This window comes from Nycticebus coucang, chromosome 12, assembly GCF_027406575.1.
Source record: "Nycticebus coucang isolate mNycCou1 chromosome 12, mNycCou1.pri, whole genome shotgun sequence".
Lineage (NCBI taxonomy): Eukaryota > Metazoa > Chordata > Mammalia > Primates > Lorisidae > Nycticebus > Nycticebus coucang.
Genome location: NC_069791.1, coordinates 11,888,173 through 11,908,430, shown reverse-complemented (window position 1 = coordinate 11,908,430; position 20,258 = coordinate 11,888,173). Strand labels below are relative to the sequence as shown.

Here is a 20,258-nt window from a genome sequence, read left to right as displayed (position 1 = left end):
TAGACACATATCCCAGGGTAGTCAGCAGGGCCTTCCTACATTTAAGCTTTGAAGCTGAATCAAATTTCACACACAGGCAGAAAGCCCATCTACTGTCCACATGTACACTTGTTCCTCCCCTCTGTTCTAATCTTTATCCCTATATAATCCACACTTGGTTTGAAAGCTAGTACAATTTCTAGTTTGAGTGTGGGGAGATAAATAAAAACAAACCTATCCTAGGTTGGAAATAGTCAGGGAGCACAATGTCCTAAAGATTCTAAATAAGGGGTATTTTGTTATATAAAGCGATTAACATCTTAGAGATGACAGATAAACAGATGCATCAATCAGAAAATGTCCATTTCTATAAATGCTAAAAAGAATTTAACCCATGTCTGTCAGAGAACATAAATACACAACTACTTTTTCCAACCCAAGTTTTGTGTCTTAGCTGGACCCTTTAAGATACTGTTAAATCACTGTGGTTCATTAATGTGGAGTTGGATGCGATTTCCAATCCTGTGGCTGCAGATACTTAAGCAAACTATTAAGCTATCTACATTGACGGTTTATTTGAAAGCTTCTGAGTATAAGGGTTCTTGCATCAAATGAGGACTCAGGGGGGCAGGAAAAAAAGGTACTTGTCAGTTTGAAAGTCACAGATTGTTTATCATTCTATATGTAATTGGATTAGGAGAAAAATGAAGAACCCACTGGTAGCAGGAATAAGTAAGAATCTTCTAGGATCTGCCATCTGCAAAGAAATGGAGGAGAAAAGTTCTTAGATTTTTTCAATAACAAAAGCACCAACTACATTTGACAATGGGCCACACAACTACAACACAATTTTTTTGGTCTGTTGGAGGGGTCTGGTTTTTTTTTTTTTAGAGATAGAGTCTCACTTTATCACCTTCAGTAGAGTGCTGTAGTGTCACAGCTCACAGCAACCTTTAACTCCTGGGCTTAAGCGATTCTCTTGCCTCAGCCTCCCAAGTGGCTGGGATGAGAGGTGCCCACCACAACGCTCGGCTATTTTTTATTGCAGTTTGGCTGGGGCTGGGTTTGAACTCACCACCCTCAGTATATGGGGCTGGTGCCCTACCCACTGCGCTGCAGGGGCCGCACGGTCTGGTGTTGTTAATGGCAGAACAATAAGTACCTCCTGGCCCTTAGCTTTTTAGTACCACTGAGCACACAGAAACTTGTTAATTAAAAACATTCTATACAGACGTCAGTGTACACTTCTTGTGTCAACAGTTTCACAAGTGAGGAGAACATCAGAACTGACTACCCAGGCAATTGAATCATTCAGATAGTTCTGGATTAATTCCAATAAATCTATCTTGATCCTTTTTTCTTTTCATGTACTCCATTTACTCATTAATTCTATCGTATTTTTTAAAACTTTTACAATGCACATCAGTAGACAAAAATTAATGTATTACTTGCTTTTGAGGTACTTGTCTAGTAAAGTCAAGTTTTTTTTTCGAGAAAGGATCTTTTTTTTTTTGTAGAGACAGAGTCTCACTTTATGGCCCTCGGTAGAGTGCCGTGGCCTCACACAGCTCACAGCAACCTCCAACTCCTGGGCTTAAGCGATTCTCTTGCCTCAGCCTCCCGAGTAGCTGGGACCACAGGCGCCTGCCACAACGCCCGGCTATTTTTTTGGTTGCAGTTTTGCCGGGGCCGGGTTTGAACCCACCACCCTCGGTATATGGGGCCGGCGCCTTACCGACTGAGCCACAGGCGCCGCCCCAAGGAGAAAGGATCTTTTAGTCACCCAGGCCTATAGTGCAATGGAGTCATCATAGCTCACTGCAACCTCAAATTCATGGGTGTAAGTGATCCTCCTGCCTCAGCCTCCTGAGTAGCTGGGACTACAGGTGTGGTGAGCCATGACACCCAACTAATTCTGTTTCTTTTGCATCCTTCCAAAGAAGCTAGAGAATTCTGCAACAGGTATTCAAAAAAAAAAGATGCTTCACTGTAATTAAGAGAATAAGACAGAGTCTTATTTTGTTGCCCTTGGTAGAGTGCTATGGTGTCACAGCTCACAGCAACCTCCAGCTCTTGGGGTTAGGCAATTTTCTTGCCTCAGCCTCCCGAGTAGTTGGGACTATAGGCGCCAGCCACAATGTCCGGCTATTTTTTTGTTGCAATTTGGCCAGAGGTGGGCTTGAACCCACAATTCTCGGCATATAGGGCCAGCACCCTACTCACTTGAGCCACAGGCGCTGCCCTACTTGAGGATTCTTATCTTATATAGGATAATTTTTTCCCCCTGATTCCTTAGTGTGTAAACATTTAACAGTAAAGAGTTAAGTTTCAACAGTAGGAAACGTCTGATCTGGTCTTAAGTTATAGAGATTAAAGTTTCTTCTAGGTTTTCATCTTAGAGGAGCCATATTTATTAGATAGCTATCCATACAGTGTGATCACCAAATGTCTTATGCAGTAAATCAGTAGGGAACTTGAAGTTCACCATTTACCCAGTTCTGTTCAATGTAGGCTTTCTTTTCTTTCTTTTTAATTCTTCCCCACCCCAGAGAAGACACAGTCTATGTTGCCCAGGATGGAATGCAGTAGCTATTCCAAGTACAATCACAAAGCACTATAACCTTAACTTCTCAGATCAAGTGATCCTCCTGCCTCAGCCTCCTGAATAGCTGGGACTAAGAAGCATATCATCATGCCGAATGCATGCTTTACTGATGCACCCAGTGCTGTTGTGTCTCTTTTCCTTCTGGGGCCAAATCCTATTTTCTGGCTTCCAAATGTATTAAACAATTTGATGTCTGAACCTCCCAAAGAAAATGGCCGGTAACCTAGATGCAACTGTTAAATATTATTGTCCATAAGTAAGTGATGTTCACTTTTAGCATCTCTTTTCTGCTTACAAGAAGTAGTATCAGTTTTGGTACAAAAAGAACCCTAACTCACTGAATTATCTATTTCACTGTCTAGAGACAGTGAATGGACTGGAAGACAACAGACCAAATTATTCATTCATTCAATAAATATTCACTGGAGGCCTACTATCTTCAAGACAATTGGGATATAATCCCATTCCCAGCCTTTATAATATCCCCTTTGCCAAGCGCAATGTGGCTGGGCAATCTGAGCTAAAACAACAGTTGAAACATCACATTTGGCTCTGCTATGGGCACATAGGGTAGCTTAAAGTAAAGGCTTCATCTGTGAAAAGTGAGAGATTTTGGTTTCCCCATATAGATTTTGTGAGTTTCTGCTAAGTCAAATATTCAGATAAGAGCAACAATGTAAGACTCTCAGAGGCCCAAAACTTTTAAGTGCCCATGAAAAAGAGTATGAATTTTTTGATGAGCCTTAAACTGTATTGCACAGGCAATGAATTGCAGAGCAGTGAAGCACAGCTGTCTGATTAATCTCAGTCCATTAAAAGAGGCATGATAGATCCAGAATGAAACTGAGATAGAAGAAAGAAAAAAGCAATGTGTACTGATGTTAGGGAAAACAACTTGGCATGTTAAAAGAATTCTAATTTAACCAGTAAATGCCTATTCATTAGTGTGTAAAGCCATAACAGAGGCTATATACTTAAAAAACACATGCACACACAAAGCTTTAATTTGGTACCATAATCTGAAAGAAAATTGGACCCAAATTGTTTTACGTCCAGTTAAATCTTGCTACCATCTGAAGAGATAGTGAAATAAAACTGAAGTACTTACTTGATGAGATATTCAGTTACTGTGCATTTCCATCTATGAGTAGAAATATTTCAAAATAAATAATGTCAACTGAAATTCATTCCATTCCCTATTCTTACTGAACATAAATGACTTATTTCTGGGGTATACTGAATTATAATAGAAAGTAAACTTTAAAATTAGTGATCAGATTCCATTCAAAAGCATGGGAAAAGAGAACAGTTCTTCACTTATCAAGTCTCTCAGCATATGATTTAGTGGTCTCATTTTTTGGAAAATGCATGTATCTAAAGAGAAATGTTTTAAAGGGAATATTCTAGCCACTTAAAAATTAGCTCAAACAAAAGCAAAGACTGAAGGGAAGCTGAATTTGGGGGCCACAATTAGGGTAAGGAAGTCTGTATTAAATAAAAATGATAATTATTTTGGGAGTTCTATATGTGGGGATTTCTCTATTAGGGTAGTATGATATAAATTTAGTACCTGTTTACTAGCATGGCTTCTGATGTCTAGGGAAGACATCTGAACACCATTCTTTATGCTGGTTCTTATGACTTATTACTTTAATTTTCTCGTAGGCTTCCGCAATCCAATTTCAGATCCTAATTCTCTACTGATATTATACCTTAAAAAACATCAGGGATGATTTTCCCCTAGCCAACATTTTTTTTGTTGTTGTTAAGACAGGAGTCTCACTTTGTTATCCCTGGTAGAGTGCCCTGATGTCATAGCTCACAGCAACCTTCAACTTTTGGGCTCAAGTGATTCTCTTGCCTCAGCCATCCGAGTAACTGGGACTACAGGCACCCACCACAACGCCTGGCTATTTTTAGAGATGGGGGTCTCGCTCCAGCTCAGGCTGATCTGGAACTTGTGAGCTCAAGCGATCTGCCCACCATGGCCTAACAAAGTGCTGGTGAGTCACCGTGCCTGGCTTCCCCTAGCCAAAATAAATAGCCTTTATACTAGTCCCCAAATTTAATCGTGGCATTTGCTATCAGTGTCACCCTGTTTTGGAAATATTCCTTTGGCTTCTCTGGTCTTGTGTTTTCCTGTTCATAATTTCTTCTTCCGAACTAGGGCTAGCAGGGAGAACTATGTGAGATGCCTAAGGCACGAAACTTAAAAAGGCATTCGCCTTCAATGTCCTGCAAGTCCAAGGTTTTCAGACTAAACATGTCTGAATAATTAAGACCAACTGCATTTAGCACAATGAAAAGAGTAAAAGCATTTTGCCTCTATTTCACTTACTGTTTTTCCATGGCAGAACATACGGCAAAGATTTGGGAACTCGCATGCCTGAAGCCAGGTTACTCTTACGTTCCATGACTATGTTGCTTGCAGGGCTGCAAAAATAAAGATGAATTTGGCTATGGCAGCAGATCTGTATTCTTTAGACAGGCACATACAAGGCAATCAAAATGTGTTTTTATAATTTGGAGGAAAACAACAATCTACATTCATGTGAAATGTAAACACATTTCCATCAAAAACATTCCTGCAATTAGAATGATTATCATTTCTTCGGAAAGTTCCCGTTCTGTACAGATATTAAGATGGGTCTAACTTTTTTCATTTTCCAGAAATTGAGATAAACAGCAATGCCATCTACTGTTCAGCTGTATGACAGACTCATCAACTCACTCAATAAACATAAGAATAAAATAAAATGCCAACACCACCAAATCAAAGACAGCAAATTTCAGAATTAAAATTAAAGTTGTAACCAATGGAATTCATCTTTACATTTACATAGGTTAGTGCACATAAATGGTATACACTTAAAATTATTAATGGACCTCCATAGCTGAGAAATAAAAAACTGATGATGGTTCGGCTCCTGTAGCTCAAGTGGCTAAGATGACAGCTACATACACCAGAGCTGGCAGGTTCGAATCCAGTCCCGACCTGCCAAACAACATCTATAACAACAACAACAAAAAAATAGCTGGGCATTGTGGCGGACACCTGTAGTCCCAGCTACTTGGGAGGCTGAGGCAAGAGAATCACTTAAGCCCAGGAGTTGGAGGTTGCTGTGACGCTACAGCACTCTACCCAGGGCGACAGCTTGAGGCTCTGTCTCAAAAACAAACAAAAAAACCAAAATGATGAGTACTCCATTTGTGGAAAAAAAAAAAAAAAAAAAGTATAGGATCTTATTCCTTCATTTTCTTTCTTTCTTTTTTTTTTCTACATAAAAATTTATAGTATTGGGTAGCACCTCAGGCTCAGTGAGTAGGGCACCGGCCCCATATGCCGAGGGTGGCGGGTTCAAATCCAGCCCCGGCCAAACTGCAACAACAACAAAAAAATAGCCGGGAGTTGTGGCGGGCGCCTGTAGTCCCAGCTTCTCGGGAGGCTGAGGCAAGAGAATCGCGTAAGCCCAAGAGTTAGAGGTTGCTGTGAGCCGTGTGACGCCACGGCACTCTACCTGAGGGCGGCACAGTGAGACTCTGTCTCTACAAAAAAAAAAAAAAAAAAAAAAAATTTATAGTATTATATAGCATTATAGAAAATCCTTTTTGGATACAAACTTGTCAGTTCACATGTGCATATTTGACAGTGTAAAATGATGTGGAGTTTGACTATCCAATTTATTCAGGTAATTTATTTTCATTACAATCATTGCCAAAAATTCAGCTTCACAAATTGTAAATTGACAGAATGGAAAACAACACATCTCACATAATTTCACTCAATTTGGCAAAATCTGGGTGATGACAGAAAAGTTGAAAAACAGTCCCCACCTGCATACTAGTATACCCTCTATGGAAAGTAGTATGGAAATTTCCAAAAGAACTAAAAGTAGACCTACATTTGACCATGCAATTACATTACTAGGTGTCTAACCAAAAGAAAAAATAAAATTTTGCCACAAGGACATTTGCAATCGAATGTTTGTAGCACCTCATTTCACAATTGCAAAGTTGTGGAAACAGTCCAAATGCCCTTTAATACATGAATCGGTTAATAAATTTTTGTATATGCGTGCCTTGGAATACTATCAGTCATAAAAAAGATGGAGATTTTGCATCTGTGTAACAATCTGGATGGACCTGAAGAACATCTTCATAAGTAATATATCAGTAATTGAAAGATGACAATCACAATTACTCAGTACTAAATTGAAACTAGCAGATTAAGAACTACAGGCTCACAAGAGATTATATCTCAGTTAGATTCAAGAAAGGAGGCACGGGAAAGGGGTTTGGTGTGCTGTCACCCACGATGAACAATGCACAGGTATGTGGCACGCGTCGTGGGTGAAGGACATAGCTACAACTTGGACTTTAACTGTTTTTTTTTTTTGAGACAGAGTTTTACTTTGTTGCCCTCGGTAGAGGGCCGTGGCAAGACAGCTCACAGCAACCTCCAACTCCTGGGCTTAGGCGATTCTCTTGTCTCAGCCTCCCGAATAGCCGGGACTACAGGTGCCCGCCACAACACCTAGCTATTTTTTGTTGCAGTTTAGCCAGGCCCAGGTTTGAACCAGCCAACCTCAGTATATGGGGCCGGCGCCCTACCCACCGAGCCACAGGTGCCGCCCTATTCCTTCATTTTATAATCCAGAAATATTCTCATTTGGGTTTGAAACTCGATCTTACAAGGTTTGTCTTGGTGTTAATGAGAAATCTTATAATTTTTTTTTTTTGGTCTCACTTTGTCATTCTCAGTAGAGTCTCATGGCATCATAGCTCATAGCAACCTCTAACTTTTGGGCTCAAGCGATCCTCTTGCCTCAGTCTCCAAGTAGCTGGGACTATAGGCACCCACCACAACACCTGGCTATTTTTATAGACAGGGCCTTGCTCTTGTTAGGCTGCTCTCCAACTCCTGAGCCCAAGCAATCCACCTGCCTTGGTCTCCCAGAGTGCTAGGACTACAGGCATGAGCCACTGCTCCCAGCCACAGAAATCTTATAACTGTTAAAAAAATTTTTCTTTAGGCTGTGTGTAGTGGCTCATACCTGTAATCCTAGCACCTTGGAAGGCTGAAGTGGAAGGATCCCGTGAGGCCAGGAGTTTCGAGAGCAGTCTGAGCAAGAGAGAGACCCTGTCTCTACCAAAAGTAGAAAATACTACCTGGGTGTTGCGGTGCAAGCCTATAGTCCTAGCTACTGGGGAGACTGAGGTAGGAGGATTACTTGAGTCTAGGGATTTGAGGTTGCTGGAGTAAGGCTGACACCAAGCTCTCTAGCCTGGGAGACAGAATTGAGATTCTGTCCCCCTCCAAAAATAAATTTTTTTTTCTTTATAAAAACATTTTTTTTCTTGTTAGAAACCCTATAGTTTAAATTAGATACAAAATCAGCAGGAAGAAATTCATCTTCTATCCGAATAGGTACTCTGATTTCCTAATCACAAATAAAGAATTTTATTTTTAAAGAGGTAAGGTCTTGCTATATTGCTCAGGCAGGTCTTAAACTCCTAGGCTATTATAGGCACGAGCCACTGTGCCTGGCTGAAATAAAGAACTTTTTTTTTTGAGACAGTTGCCCTTTTTTTTCTACGTTGCCCTTGGTTAGAGTGCTGTGGCATCATAGCTCACAGCAACCTCAAACATTTGGGCTTAAGCAATTCTCTTGCCTCAGCCTCCCAAGTAGCCGGGACTACAGGCACTCACAATGCCTGGCTATGTTTTTTTTTTTTTTTTGGTAGTTGTCATTGTTGTTTGGCATTCCTGGGCTGGGTTTGAACCCACCAGCCCCTGGGGCTGGTGCCCTAGCTGCTGAACTATAGGCGCTGAGCCTAAAATAAAGAACTTTTAAGTCTAAATTTTCCTCAAACATTAGTTACCTAGAGTAAAAATGATCTAAGTGGTATAGCTAGAGAATTTTTTCAAAGCATTAAAATAATGTAAACTTAGCAAAAAACCCAATACAAAAATGTTCTGGTGCCACTTTTTCTTTTGGTAGACTAAAAGGCAGTAATTTTGTATGTTCAGTGATGAGCATAAAGCATGCGAACTTTTTCTGACTCAAGGAATAAATAAAGAAAAACTCACCAAAACAATATCCAGACTAAGATACTACCAAGGCACATCATAAAGAAAATAATTCATGCTTTGGTGGCTTTTTTTGTTAACAGAATACTTTGATATCAGGAAGCAGTGCTGGGAATGAGACCTTTTCATTTACCTGTTGTTGCCACAGTAGTTGGCTGTACCCCAGACAAATGGGGTGCTCGTCTGTTCCCACAAATCTGCCAAATGAAGCAAAACATAGTTTATGATACTACATGATAAGACACAAGTTCATGTCAGCTGAATTTGTAAGATGGGCAATAAAACACCTAAGTTTAGAAAAGGAAGTAAAAATTGATCAAGTACCGGCCTAAGTGACACAGTAGCCGGAATTTAATTGAAGGATATAAACACAAGCAACATAAATAATAATAAACGTGCCTAGTAACTATCAAACACAGATGGTACAACACAATTTATGGAAAAAAAGACAGATGTAAAGAATCACAAAAATCCCTTTTTCCAATCAAGAGGGATTGGCTGTTCCACGTGTCTGCACAGCAGTACAAATGTGTTCGTTTTGGGCCCAATAAAAATAATAAGGCATTCTAAACAACATGGCATGTTCATAAAAAAGGAAAATCTTCCTTCTGTCTTAAGCAAATGACTTGAGATTTAGACACTGAAGAGAAAGTATAAAGGCTCTTCACCTTTATCCCAGTCTTCATCGCAAGGAGGACACTTCCATGTGCTCTCAGCCAGGGTCTCTTGTCCAAGGTTCCTGGTTTGGTTGACTACAAGACAATAGAGATTTGACATAAGGGGACATTGCCAAGTTACAATGTCTAAAGGAGTTAGTAGCTTAAAAGCTTGTAGGGTAGTCAAATGGGTCTTTGTTTCTGAAAAACGGTTAATATAAAAGCTACACAGAGGGATTTTTTTTTTTTTTTTTTTGAGATAGAATTTCACTTGGTCACCCTCAGTAGAGTAATATGACATCACAGCTCACAGCAACCTCAAACTCTGGCCTCAAGTGATTCTCTTGCCTCAGCCTCCTGAATAGCTGGGACTACAGGTGCCCACCATAATGCCTGGCTATTTTTAGAGACGGGGGTCTTGCTCTTATTCAGGCTGGTCTTGAACCTGTGAGCTCAGGTATCTACCCAACTCAGCCTCCCAGAGTGCTAGGATTACAGGCACAAGCCACTGTACCAGGCCCTATACACAGAGGAATCTTTTATCTCTTTGCTGACAAAAGACAGAGAAGGAGAAACAAAGATATTTACAACATTTATGGCAATAGGAGGATTTTTATTTTTAAGTGAATTATCAGTAAAATCAATCAGGTTGTTCAGAAGAAAAGCAGTCTGACACATAATCTGATAATCAACTGCTGCTATAAATTAAAAATCTCAAAGGTGGCCTATAATCCTAGCACTCTGTGAGGCTGAGGTGGATAACCTGAGCTCAGTATTTTAAGACCAGCCCGAGTAACAGCGAAATGGTTGTTTCTGAAAATAGCTGAGTGCTGTGGCAGGCACCTATAGTCCCAGCTACTTGAGAGGCTAAACCAAGAAAATCACTTGAGCCCAAGAGTTTGAGATTGTTGTGAACTATGATGCCATGCACTCTACCAAGGGCAACAAATTGAAGCTGTTTAAAAAAAAAAAAAATCTCGGGCGGCGCCTGTGGCTCAGTCGGTAAGGCGCCAGCCCCATATACCGAGGGTGGCGGGTTCAAACCCGGCCCTGGCTGAACTGCAACCAAAAAATAGCCGGGTGTTGTGGCGGGTGCCTGTAGTCCCAGCTACTCGGGAGGCTGAGGCAAGAGAATCACTTAAGCCTGGGAGTTGGAGGTTGCTGTGAGCTGTGTGATGCCACGGCACTCTACCGAGGGCCATAAAGTGAGACTCTGTCTCTACAAAAAAAAAAAAAAAAAACTCAAAGGTTGAAAAGTATTATTCTGAAAAGATCAGAGCCAAAAATCTAGCTGACAATGTAGCATAATACAAATATGAAGGGGCTAACCTCTAGTACTGAAACATTTTAGCTAGTCATTCTTTTTTTTTTTGGTTTTTGGCTTTTGGCTGGGGCTGGGTTTGAACCTGCCACCTCCGGCGTATGGGACCAGCGCCCTACTCCTTAAGCCACAGGCACCGCCCTTTAGCTAGTCATTCTTACCAACATCTTGCTCGATACAACTTTTGTCATCACAGCTTGAGATATGATGACTGATTTCGGCTCGAGGAACCTGGTGGCGAGCATTGAAGGGACAAGTAGCCAATTTGTTTGCAACATCAGGATGATTCTGTAGAAACAAAATTAAGGGCTATGTCAGTTATTTGGAGCTCTTAATGCTCAAGAATGGCTCTGCCTTATCCTATAAATGGCTCCCCTAAAATTCCTCAATAAACTTTTGGCTTAACTGTAATAGGTAAACTCAAAGTATAAAAGAAAATTGAGAGGAAATTATTTATTTCTCATACAGACTATATTTTAAAATCATCAAAATGAAAATGTTTGATTGTCGATATTGGGGTTTCAGTGGCTTATGTAGAGCTAGCTAAACAGTGAATTTAGGATTGAGCATTTGAATCTTATCTTTTCCACCCTGTTTATTTCTCAGGGTCACAAGATTCAGGTGGCACAGCCTGTAATGATAGAGCTCTCTGAAAGTCTTTGAAAGCTGATATTCAGGATGAATAGTAACACTGAAACACTCTTAGTCTGCACTGCAGTGGTACTCTCTCCTCAACTATTGCAATACAACAGTGCTGGAAAACAGCTGTTGTAAGACAGTTGCAGAAGAGGCAAGCCAATGATTTTTCAGATTAACATAGTGATGCTTCTTTAAAGTACTGATGCCTGAAGTGAGGCTCTAAATAATTTGACCTTTATTTTAGCTATTTCACTAAGGATAAACCCAAGTGATAAAGTCTACTTTGCTGACCAAGCTCCTTATTTTAAAATAAAGTGTTTAATATTATACAAATCCCATGGCAAATATACCAGCAATTTAGAAATTTATTTTTTATTTTATCATTTTCTTTTTTTTTTTGAGACAGAGTCTCACTGTTGCCCTGGTATAGTGCTGTGGTGTCATAGCTCACAGCAACCTCAAACTCTTGTGCTCAAGCAATCTGTCTCAGACTTCCCAGTAGCTGGGACTACAGAATACATACCACTACACCTGGCTAATTTTTTGCATTTTATGTAGAGACAGAGTCTTGTATGTTGCTCAAGCTAGTCTCAAACTCCTGGCCTCAAGCAATCCCACCTCAGCCTCCCAAAGTGCTAGCATTACAAGTATGAGCACTGCATCTGGCTTAGAGATGCTGTTTATAAAAGGTGCTTCATCAGTAGATAGGAGGAAGAAAACGAAATAAGAAAATTTATGCACTCTAAGAAACAAACTCCTTTCTATGAATGTTGGTATTTAACATTTGGTAGATTCCCAAACAATTCTACATTCAATTAAAACATTCATAATAAAATTATTTCATGTTCAGAAAATCTAGCTTTCAAAAAAAGAACCCAGGAAGACATTTGAAGGCAAAATTATGAAAATAATACCCTACCTTTCTGCACTTGATAAGATGATAAGGAAATCTGCAGGCCCTGATCTGGTGGTTTTTATCATAGGGGCATTGTAATAGCTTTTCAGGGTCTAGGGAGTCGACTGAAAGAGAAAAATACAGTAAGTGAAAATATAATGGATCCTTATAAAACTACAGCATTCCAACTATCTTGGATTTTTAAAAGAGAATCTGTAAAAATAGAACAAGATAGTCTAAAAAAGAAACTTAGATTAAAAAAGGGTGACTAAACATTTAAAATAAAAATATAACTGAGAAGATAAAATTATGTTATCACTGAATCTTAGTAAGTACAGCAGAACTAGCAATCATGGAGTGAGGTCTCAGTTCATATTTGACTGAATATGTATATTTTTTTCATTGTTGGTTACCCTTACTAGAAAACAAAAAGTTAAATAAAATGATACCCTCATTTCCTTTTCTAAAAATGCTAATTCAGAGTCATTCCTATCCTCCAGCCTAGTCCAACCAGGATGCTGAAGTTGGAATGTATTGCCGGTATGCCCATATATTGATCTGGGGGCCCAGTGCACCTGCAAATCACATTCCCCTCACCTACCACATGAGTTGAGAGTAGTTAATTCTTCTCACTAGCATGCTTATCTATTACTACTATTCCATGACATGAAAAAAGTGATAAGCTCTGTGTATCAGTTATATGTTCTACAAAGCTTGGGAAATATTAGTGGATAGATGATTTCTTTTTTTATGAGAGAGAGTCTCACTCTATTGCCTGTGCTAGAGTGCTGTGGCATCAGCCTAGCTCACAGCAACCTCAAACTCTTGGGCTGAAGTGATCCTCTTGCCTCAGACTCCTGAATAGCTGGGGCTACAGGTGCTTGTCACAACCCCCAGCTACTTTTTCTATTTTATCAGTAGAGACAGGGTCACATTCTTGTTCAGACAGGTCTTGAATTCCCATAAAATTCTATTTAAAACCACCCTTAGTCTATATAGTTGCCCAGGTTGAGTCCCAAATTTTAACAAGCTTGGTTAAGGTAGAGAAATTAAATGATTAAGCACATTGTGAGTATATTAAGAGGACAAGCAGTAACTAAAAAAATGAAAGTGAAATAAGATAAACAATTCATATTTGGTAAGAAGCTTATAAACCAGGAGACTGCTAGGAAAATCAGAAGGCATTGGGGAATTGAAACAGACAGTTTCAGTGGATGGTAAACATAGAATAAATTGCTAACCATGATAGTGATGCAAATGAGCCAGAAAGGTGGCTTGAAGGACAGAATAAATAGAAAAGCCTTAAAGGACAGGCAGGCTTATTACGTCAACAGGCTCTTTTTAAACCAGCGATCTTTTCACATTTTTGAAGCTTTAGGACACCCAGGGTGAGTTTACAGACGAACTTATTAGTTTCCCTTCATTTAATCCATTCCATTACCATCAAATGTTAGGCAATGTCAGCTGCTGACAAATTGGATGGTACCTTCTGATTCACATACATCATACTGCCCATACAGTAGAATCCGTCAGATTTGATGAGAACTTCCTATCATAATGCTTCACTTCTTGGTCTTTGACAACTTAGATAAACTAATGTATGTGTACTTAAAGTTGTAGGTCAAGTCTAACCTGGTTTTCTAGATTTAAAAGAATTGTATTTTTAATGAAAAATTTCTTGTGATAAAAGACGTAAAATTTATCATGTCAACTAAGTGTACAGTTTAGTAGTGTTAAGTATATTCACATTGCTGTGCAACCAATCTTCAGAAGTTTTTCATCTTGCAAAACTTAAACTATTTTTTTGAGATATAGTCTATGTTGCCCTTGGTAGAGTGCTGTAGTGTCACAGCTCACAGCAAACTCAAACTCTTGGGCTCAAGTGATTCTCCTGTCTCAGCCTCCTAAACAGTGGGGACTACAGGCACCAGTCACAATGCCCAGCTATTTTTGTTTGCAGTTGTCATTGTTGGTTAGCTGGCCTGGCTGGGTTTGAAACCGCCAACCTCAGTGTATGTGGCTGGTGCTGTAACCACTGTCCTATGGGTGCCGAGCACAAAACTGAAACTCTTTAAACATCAACTCTCTTATGAAGCAAAAAAAAAAAAAAATCAACTCCCCATTTCCCATTCCCTCTACTCCTTGGCAATCACAAATCTATTCTTTTTTTATGAGTTTGATTGTTCTAGATACACCACATATGTGAAATCACAGAGTATTTTTTTGTGACTGGCTTATTTAGCATAATGTCTTCAAGTTTCCTCCATTTTTATAGCATGTGATAGGATTTTCTTCTATCTTGCAATTTGCTTTTTTCTTTTCTTTTTTTTTTTTTGTAGAGACAGAGTCTCACTGTACCGCCCTCGGGTAGAGTGCCATGGCATCACACGGCTCACAGCAACCTCTAACTCTTGGGCTTACGCGATTCTCTTGCCTCAGCCTCCCAAGCAGCTGGGACTACAGGCGCCCGCCACAACGCCCGGCTATTTTTTTGTTGCAGTTTGGCCGGGGCTGGGTTTGAACCCGCCACCCTCAGCATATGGCGCCGCCCCTTGCTTTTTTCTTTTTACTTAATCCATCTTGGCACTCCTTCCATGCCAGTACATATTAGGAATATTTCATTGCTGTATATGGATGTACTAAATTCTTAAATCAGTTCCCTTACTGATAGATATTTGTTGTTTCCAGTTTTTATTATATGTAATGTTGTGACTAACAATATAGTATTTAGCTCTTTGTGCACTAGTATTTCTCTTGGACAGACATCTAAGAGGGCTGCCTTGAAATGTATGTGTATTTAAAGCTGTAATAAATACTATCAAAATGCTCTAAAACATTTTGTCTGGCTTTCTGGGAATATAATTTACTTTGGAATAAAAAGTAGGTCTTGTTTGCAAGCTTCCTCCAAAAGTATAGATTCAGCTATAGTGAATGTGGGTAGGGCTAAAATCCATGGTGAAAAACAGAGGAAATTTCATGGAAATGGGGAATGAGGCCCAACAAAAGTTTATCATCAGCTAAGACATACACTCCAAAGAGAAAAGATAAAGAGATCTCCAGGCATTTATCAGATAAGGGGTTCCAGGTCAATTTGGAAAAGAGGTCAAGCATATTTTAAGGCAGCACCTCTCAACTTTTAACACACCCTCTAGGTATTGAATCACTTAAGGACTGTTAAAATGCAGAGTGTAATTTAGTGGCTCTGGAATGAGGCTTGAAATTGTGCATTTCTAGGCAATTTTTTTTTACGCAAAAAACTGTGGCTAACACAAGTAAGAGGACTGAGAGACAAAAAAGAGAGATGTTCCTTTATAATTTTAGAGAGTAGTAAGCTTCCAGGGGAAAAAAAAACCCACACACATACATATAACCCCCATTTAAGGGAGCCCTAAGGAAGGAAATGTTCATCTTTTTTTTTCTTTTCTTTTGAGACAGAGTCTCACTATGTTGCCCTGGGTAGAGCCATGGCATCACAGTTCACAGCAACCTCAAACTCTTGGGCTTAAGCGATTTTACTGCCTCAGCCTTCCAAGCAGCTGGACTACAGGCACCCGCCACAACACCCAGCTGTTTTTTGGTTGTAGTTGTCATTGTTGTTTGGCAGGCCCGGGCTGGATTTAAACCAGCCAGTTCCAGTTTATGTGGCTGGCGCCCTATCCGCTGAGCTGCAGGCGCCAAGCTGGAAATGTTCATCTTCTAAGGAAGATCAGTGATTCTCAAAGTGTGGTCCTCAATAGCATCAATATCACCTGGGAACTTGTTAGAAATGCAACTTCTCAGATCCCAGACCTAAACTTTTTGAAACAGAAAAAGTGGGAGCCAGCAATCTGTGCTTTAACAAGCTCATCAAATGATTCTGCATGCTAAGGTATCACTGTGTTATAGCTATTTAATAAAGACTATTTCTATGTAGTTTCTGTATTTTATAGATGAAGATCTCCACTGGATTCTTCCTAGAGGGTAGAACAAGGCTGAAATAGCCTTTAGTTGTAACTTACTGATTAAAACAAGATTTTGAAGACAGCAAAATAGAAAACAAAGTAGGCCTTTGTTGACAAGTTTCACCCACAGGTACTCAAAGACCAAAGAGTAGAAATCACAGTGGTAGTGAGTAGTTGGTATAAACAAAATAGAGGATTCAGGTTCCGACTCTGCCTCTAACTATGTAACCTTGGGCAAATCAATTAATCTAGGCTCTATGTTCTCTGTTGAAATAATTTTTTTTTTTGGCAGTTTTTGGCCAGGGCTAGGTTTGAACCCACCACCTCCGGTATGTGGTGCTGACACCCTATTCCTCTGAGCCACAGGTGCCACCTTTATTTTTTGAGACAGAGTCTCACTTTGTCACCCTCAGTAGAGTGCCGTAGCATCACAGCAACCTCAAACTCTTGGGCTTAAGCGATTCTCTTGCCTCAGACTCCCAAGTAGCTGGGACTTTAGGCGTCCTCCATAAGCTTGGCTGTTTTTAGAGAAGGGGTCTCGATCTGGCTCAGGTTGGTCTCCAACTTGTGAGCTCAGGCAATCCACCCACCTTGGCCTCCCAGAGTGCTAGGATTACAGGTGTGAGCCATCACACTGCTCAATTTAAATGATTTTTCAGGTCCATTTTGGTGCCACACCTATATGAAACCTAGGTGCTGGCTTCTCTTTGATTTTCTGGGTCACCTGAGAAACAAGAATCTTTTCCAAGATCTCTTATCCTAAAAATTTATTCTACATCAACATTATTCTGTATACCATATTATCTCTCAAAATAAAACAGAGGTAACTATTGCTGTCATATGTACAAGGAGAAGCACAAGTCCTGAAGAGTCAAAATGTTTCATTTAACGAACATGTAGTTTAACAGAGGTGTCCAAACTGCAGCCTTTTCAAAGCTCTTTGACTTATCATATCACTTACATTGTTTAAATTTCAAGCATCTTATTTCAAACTTGGGCACTTCTCTATGTTGGCATCATAGAGACTTCTCAGGAGTTCAGGGAGAAACCTGAATTTTTTTCCTAGCACACTAGAAGTCTTGTCAGATATAAAACTCTATGTAAATGATTTAACTTATTTTCTGAAAGCAATAAGAAGTACATACTGTAAGTTTCTTCCATGTTGGAAATAAAGGAGCTGAATCCAAGTGCTGGAAAAAAAAAAAAGTATGGTTCAGGGAATCAGAAATAAAGTGTACCAAAAGATAGCCCTAAGAAGTGGAGTCACTTCTGTAATTGAAGCTATCCACGTTCACCATAACAAACTCTTATTCTCCTCTCCCCAACCCCTCAATATTTTTCCCTCTTTAAAGCATTATTCTCTATTTTAATACTGTTGCCTAATGTCTTAGAATTCTAGGGTCCGCCAATACTTAAGGAAAATTAAATATGATACTACAGTTCAAATTTAGACTGTATGAAGGTGATAAGATGTCAATCCACCATGTTAATCTATCTTAAGTGCTATTACTTGAGTGTCCGTCACTGTTCACCATCTACTAGCGTTTGATGCTATTTAACATTAGAGGGGGCAAGTCAATACTTGCCACAGAATGCTGTTATTTAAACTTAAGGATCAACACAGGTATACAGTATTAATAATACAGTAATAATACCTATACAGTATTACAGGTATAGGTATTATTATAAAGCTCCTCTCTCAAATTTTTAAAAACAATGGACAGGTTACCAAATTTGCTCCTCTCTGGGGTCTGGGAATACTAGAAGCTTTTGTCAGATAGTATACACTTAACCCTTTCAGTACGCTCGGAAACATTCTAATTTATCATTTTTATGACTTTTAAACATGATCAGAAGTGCCACACTGATATTCTCCCTTTTTCCAGTGATCCTTCGCTTCTCTTCTCCCTCCAATTTCTAGGCTAAAATGGCAAAACTTGTTTTTTCTGTGCACTGAGGGAAAATTTCTGAATGTTAGGACTTAATAACTGTCTCTACCCTGTTTTCCCGAAAATAAGACATCCTCCGAAAATAAGACCTACTTACAGGAAAGACAAGACATTCCCTGAAAATAAGACCTAGCGCATCTTTGGGAGCACACCTTAAAATAAGACACTGTCTTATTTTCGAGGAAACAGGGTATTATGGATAACAGAGTCAGAAGGGAACAATCTGTAAGAAATGTAAAAGATTAAAAGAAACAGTTTGATGAATTTGGATCCTCCTCTACCGGAGAGCTTCTTCAATGAGCACTGTGACTAAATAAAATTATTATGAGAAAAAAACTAAATTTATATAAAACTACCCCCATGGAAACTTCTGAAAACTGACTGGACTTACAGCTGCTGTCTCTAGAGCATGCTGTCCTTTGGCTCCTCATACAATTCCACACCCCTTAACCCCCCATTCTATGACATAAGCAGCCTTGGAACTTATGTTAGGAAATACAAATGACCAGGTGGAACTCCAGTTTTTTGCTGCAGAGCCCATTTGTTTATTAAAATTAGTAGTGAAACTGTCTTAAAAAATATTTTTCATGTTTGGATTAAGAAATCTTGACCGTCCTTTTTGATACGTTTTACTTATACAGTTACTTCATACTTTTTCATAAAAAATAAAAGAGATTTAGAAGAACCAGGTACTATGTTTCTTGATTTTAAGGCACATAAAAGGGTAACAAACGCCAGATTTAGCAGTTGCAGGAAGCCAACCTATTTGTTGTGAGCAAGAACACGAATTACAGTAGACTAAATCACTCAGCTATGTCCATTTAAGTAGTTTCTGCATGAGCTGTTAACAGGTTTACCTTTCCACTAGGACTAGACCGCAGTGACATGGGCAAACTACACCCAAGCCATCCAGTTAAGGGGACTGGACGTTGTCAGAGGCTATTGGTTAAATTCTTTAACATTAAGTCGGGGCTTCAGCAAAAGAATCATTTTCCTCCCTTAAACAAACAAACAAACCAGAGTAGATTTAAGCGACCCGACTAAATAGGAGAAGGTGGGGAAGGTAGTTAATTTAAAAAGAATGTAGAAAAGGCGCCAGGGAGGCCCTCGAGTGGACGACGACGCAGCGGAACCGCCGGCCAAACAGCAGCGTTGTGGGGCCACAGAGTCCAAAGTAACGGGCAGGAAAGGGAAAAAAGAAGCTATCAGGGCGCTAAGTTATCTCACAACACCGAAGGTGGCCAGTTTGGAGGCACCAAGCCAGGGCGGCGACGTCTTTCCTACCTCGGTCAGACACACTCTTCCCCACAGTCGCCTTCGCCCCACATCCGAGCCTCAGCAACGCTCACTTCCTGCGCCGGCGGCGGGAGGGGGTGGGGCGCGGGGGTGGGGCGGCCCCCACTTCCTGTGACGTGCACTGGCCCAGAGTGCGTGGGGGGTGCCCGGGGGCCTTTCCTTCTGGGGCCGTTCCCTTGGGTGTGCTCGCCTCAGGCGTGTCCTCTCTTAGCCGTCGGTTCTCTGGCCCCCAGGACTAGAATGGCCTTGCGGGGTGGAACCCTCCACTTCCCTCTGGGTCTTCTTGGCAGCCATCTTAGTAGATAGAAAGCAGCTTAGAAATGGGCCCTTAAGTGCAAGGGACTGCGTACAGTGGGAGCTCTCTGGAAAGAAGTCTTGTTTGTGGAGGTAATTTAGATTTTGAGGCGCGAGAAGAGGAATTTTAAAGGAGATGGGCAGAACAGCCAAAAAAAACCACCGCGAAGGACGAGAATTTTTTGTCTGGGTGTTTTGGATGGCACATGTTGTGAAATCCCCAAATTCAAAATGCATTTATAGTATCTGAGAATGCTTGGTGGGATGATGGACATCCGTCAGATTAAAGTAAAGGGTGTCTTAAGGTTGGGGAGAGAGCTCAGTGGACAGCTGAAAAGGACGAGAGGTTCGGCAAGTTACAACTTGTTAGTAGAAGACCTAATCCCATGAATCTTTCTTCTGAAAATTAGGATATCAAAAAGAGTATAAGCAGGCTCAGCGTCTGTAGCACAGTGGTTACGGCGCCAGCCACGTACACGGAGGCTGGTGGCTACGAACTCTGGCTGGGCCAGCTAAAAAACAATGACAGCTGCAACAGAAAAATAACCGGACATTGTGGTGGGCGCCTGTAGTCCCAGCTGCTGGGGAGGCT

General features: G+C 40.3%; 1 protein-coding gene across 2 annotated transcripts; it reads right to left on the bottom strand.

Annotated features, from left to right (window-relative positions):
• Positions 1–568: 568 nt before the first annotated feature.
• Positions 569–19,419, bottom strand: GTSF1 (gametocyte specific factor 1). 2 transcript variants are annotated; one of them, XM_053557386.1, is made up of 8 exons: positions 19,361–19,413; positions 17,273–17,317; positions 12,211–12,311; positions 10,814–10,940; positions 9,344–9,427; positions 8,809–8,872; positions 4,923–5,017; positions 569–736 (listed from the first exon to the last, which is right to left on the bottom strand). In XM_053557386.1, the coding sequence occupies exons 2-8, from the start codon at positions 17,286–17,288 to the stop codon at positions 723–725; spliced, it is 501 nt and encodes a 166-aa protein (XP_053413361.1). In that variant the 5' UTR covers positions 17,289–17,317; positions 19,361–19,413; the 3' UTR covers positions 569–722. The 2 variants fall into 2 exon arrangements, with proteins under 2 accessions (XP_053413361.1, XP_053413360.1); XM_053557385.1 differs by lacking the exon at positions 569–736 and adding an exon at positions 3,693–3,725 and having other exon boundaries at positions 19,361–19,419.
• Positions 19,420–20,258: the final 839 nt, after the last annotated feature.

Excerpts from the sequence above, each read along its gene's own strand:
- GTSF1 (XM_053557385.1), bottom strand. Across the intron at positions 8,873-9,343 it reads CGATGAAGACTGGGATAAAG|ATTTGTGGGAACAGACGAGC; the intron begins GTGAAGAGCCTT and ends TTCATTTGGCAG. Across the intron at positions 5,018-8,808 it reads AACTACTGTGGCAACAACAG|CCCTGCAAGCAACATAGTCA; the intron begins GTAAATGAAAAG and ends TTATTTTTGCAG.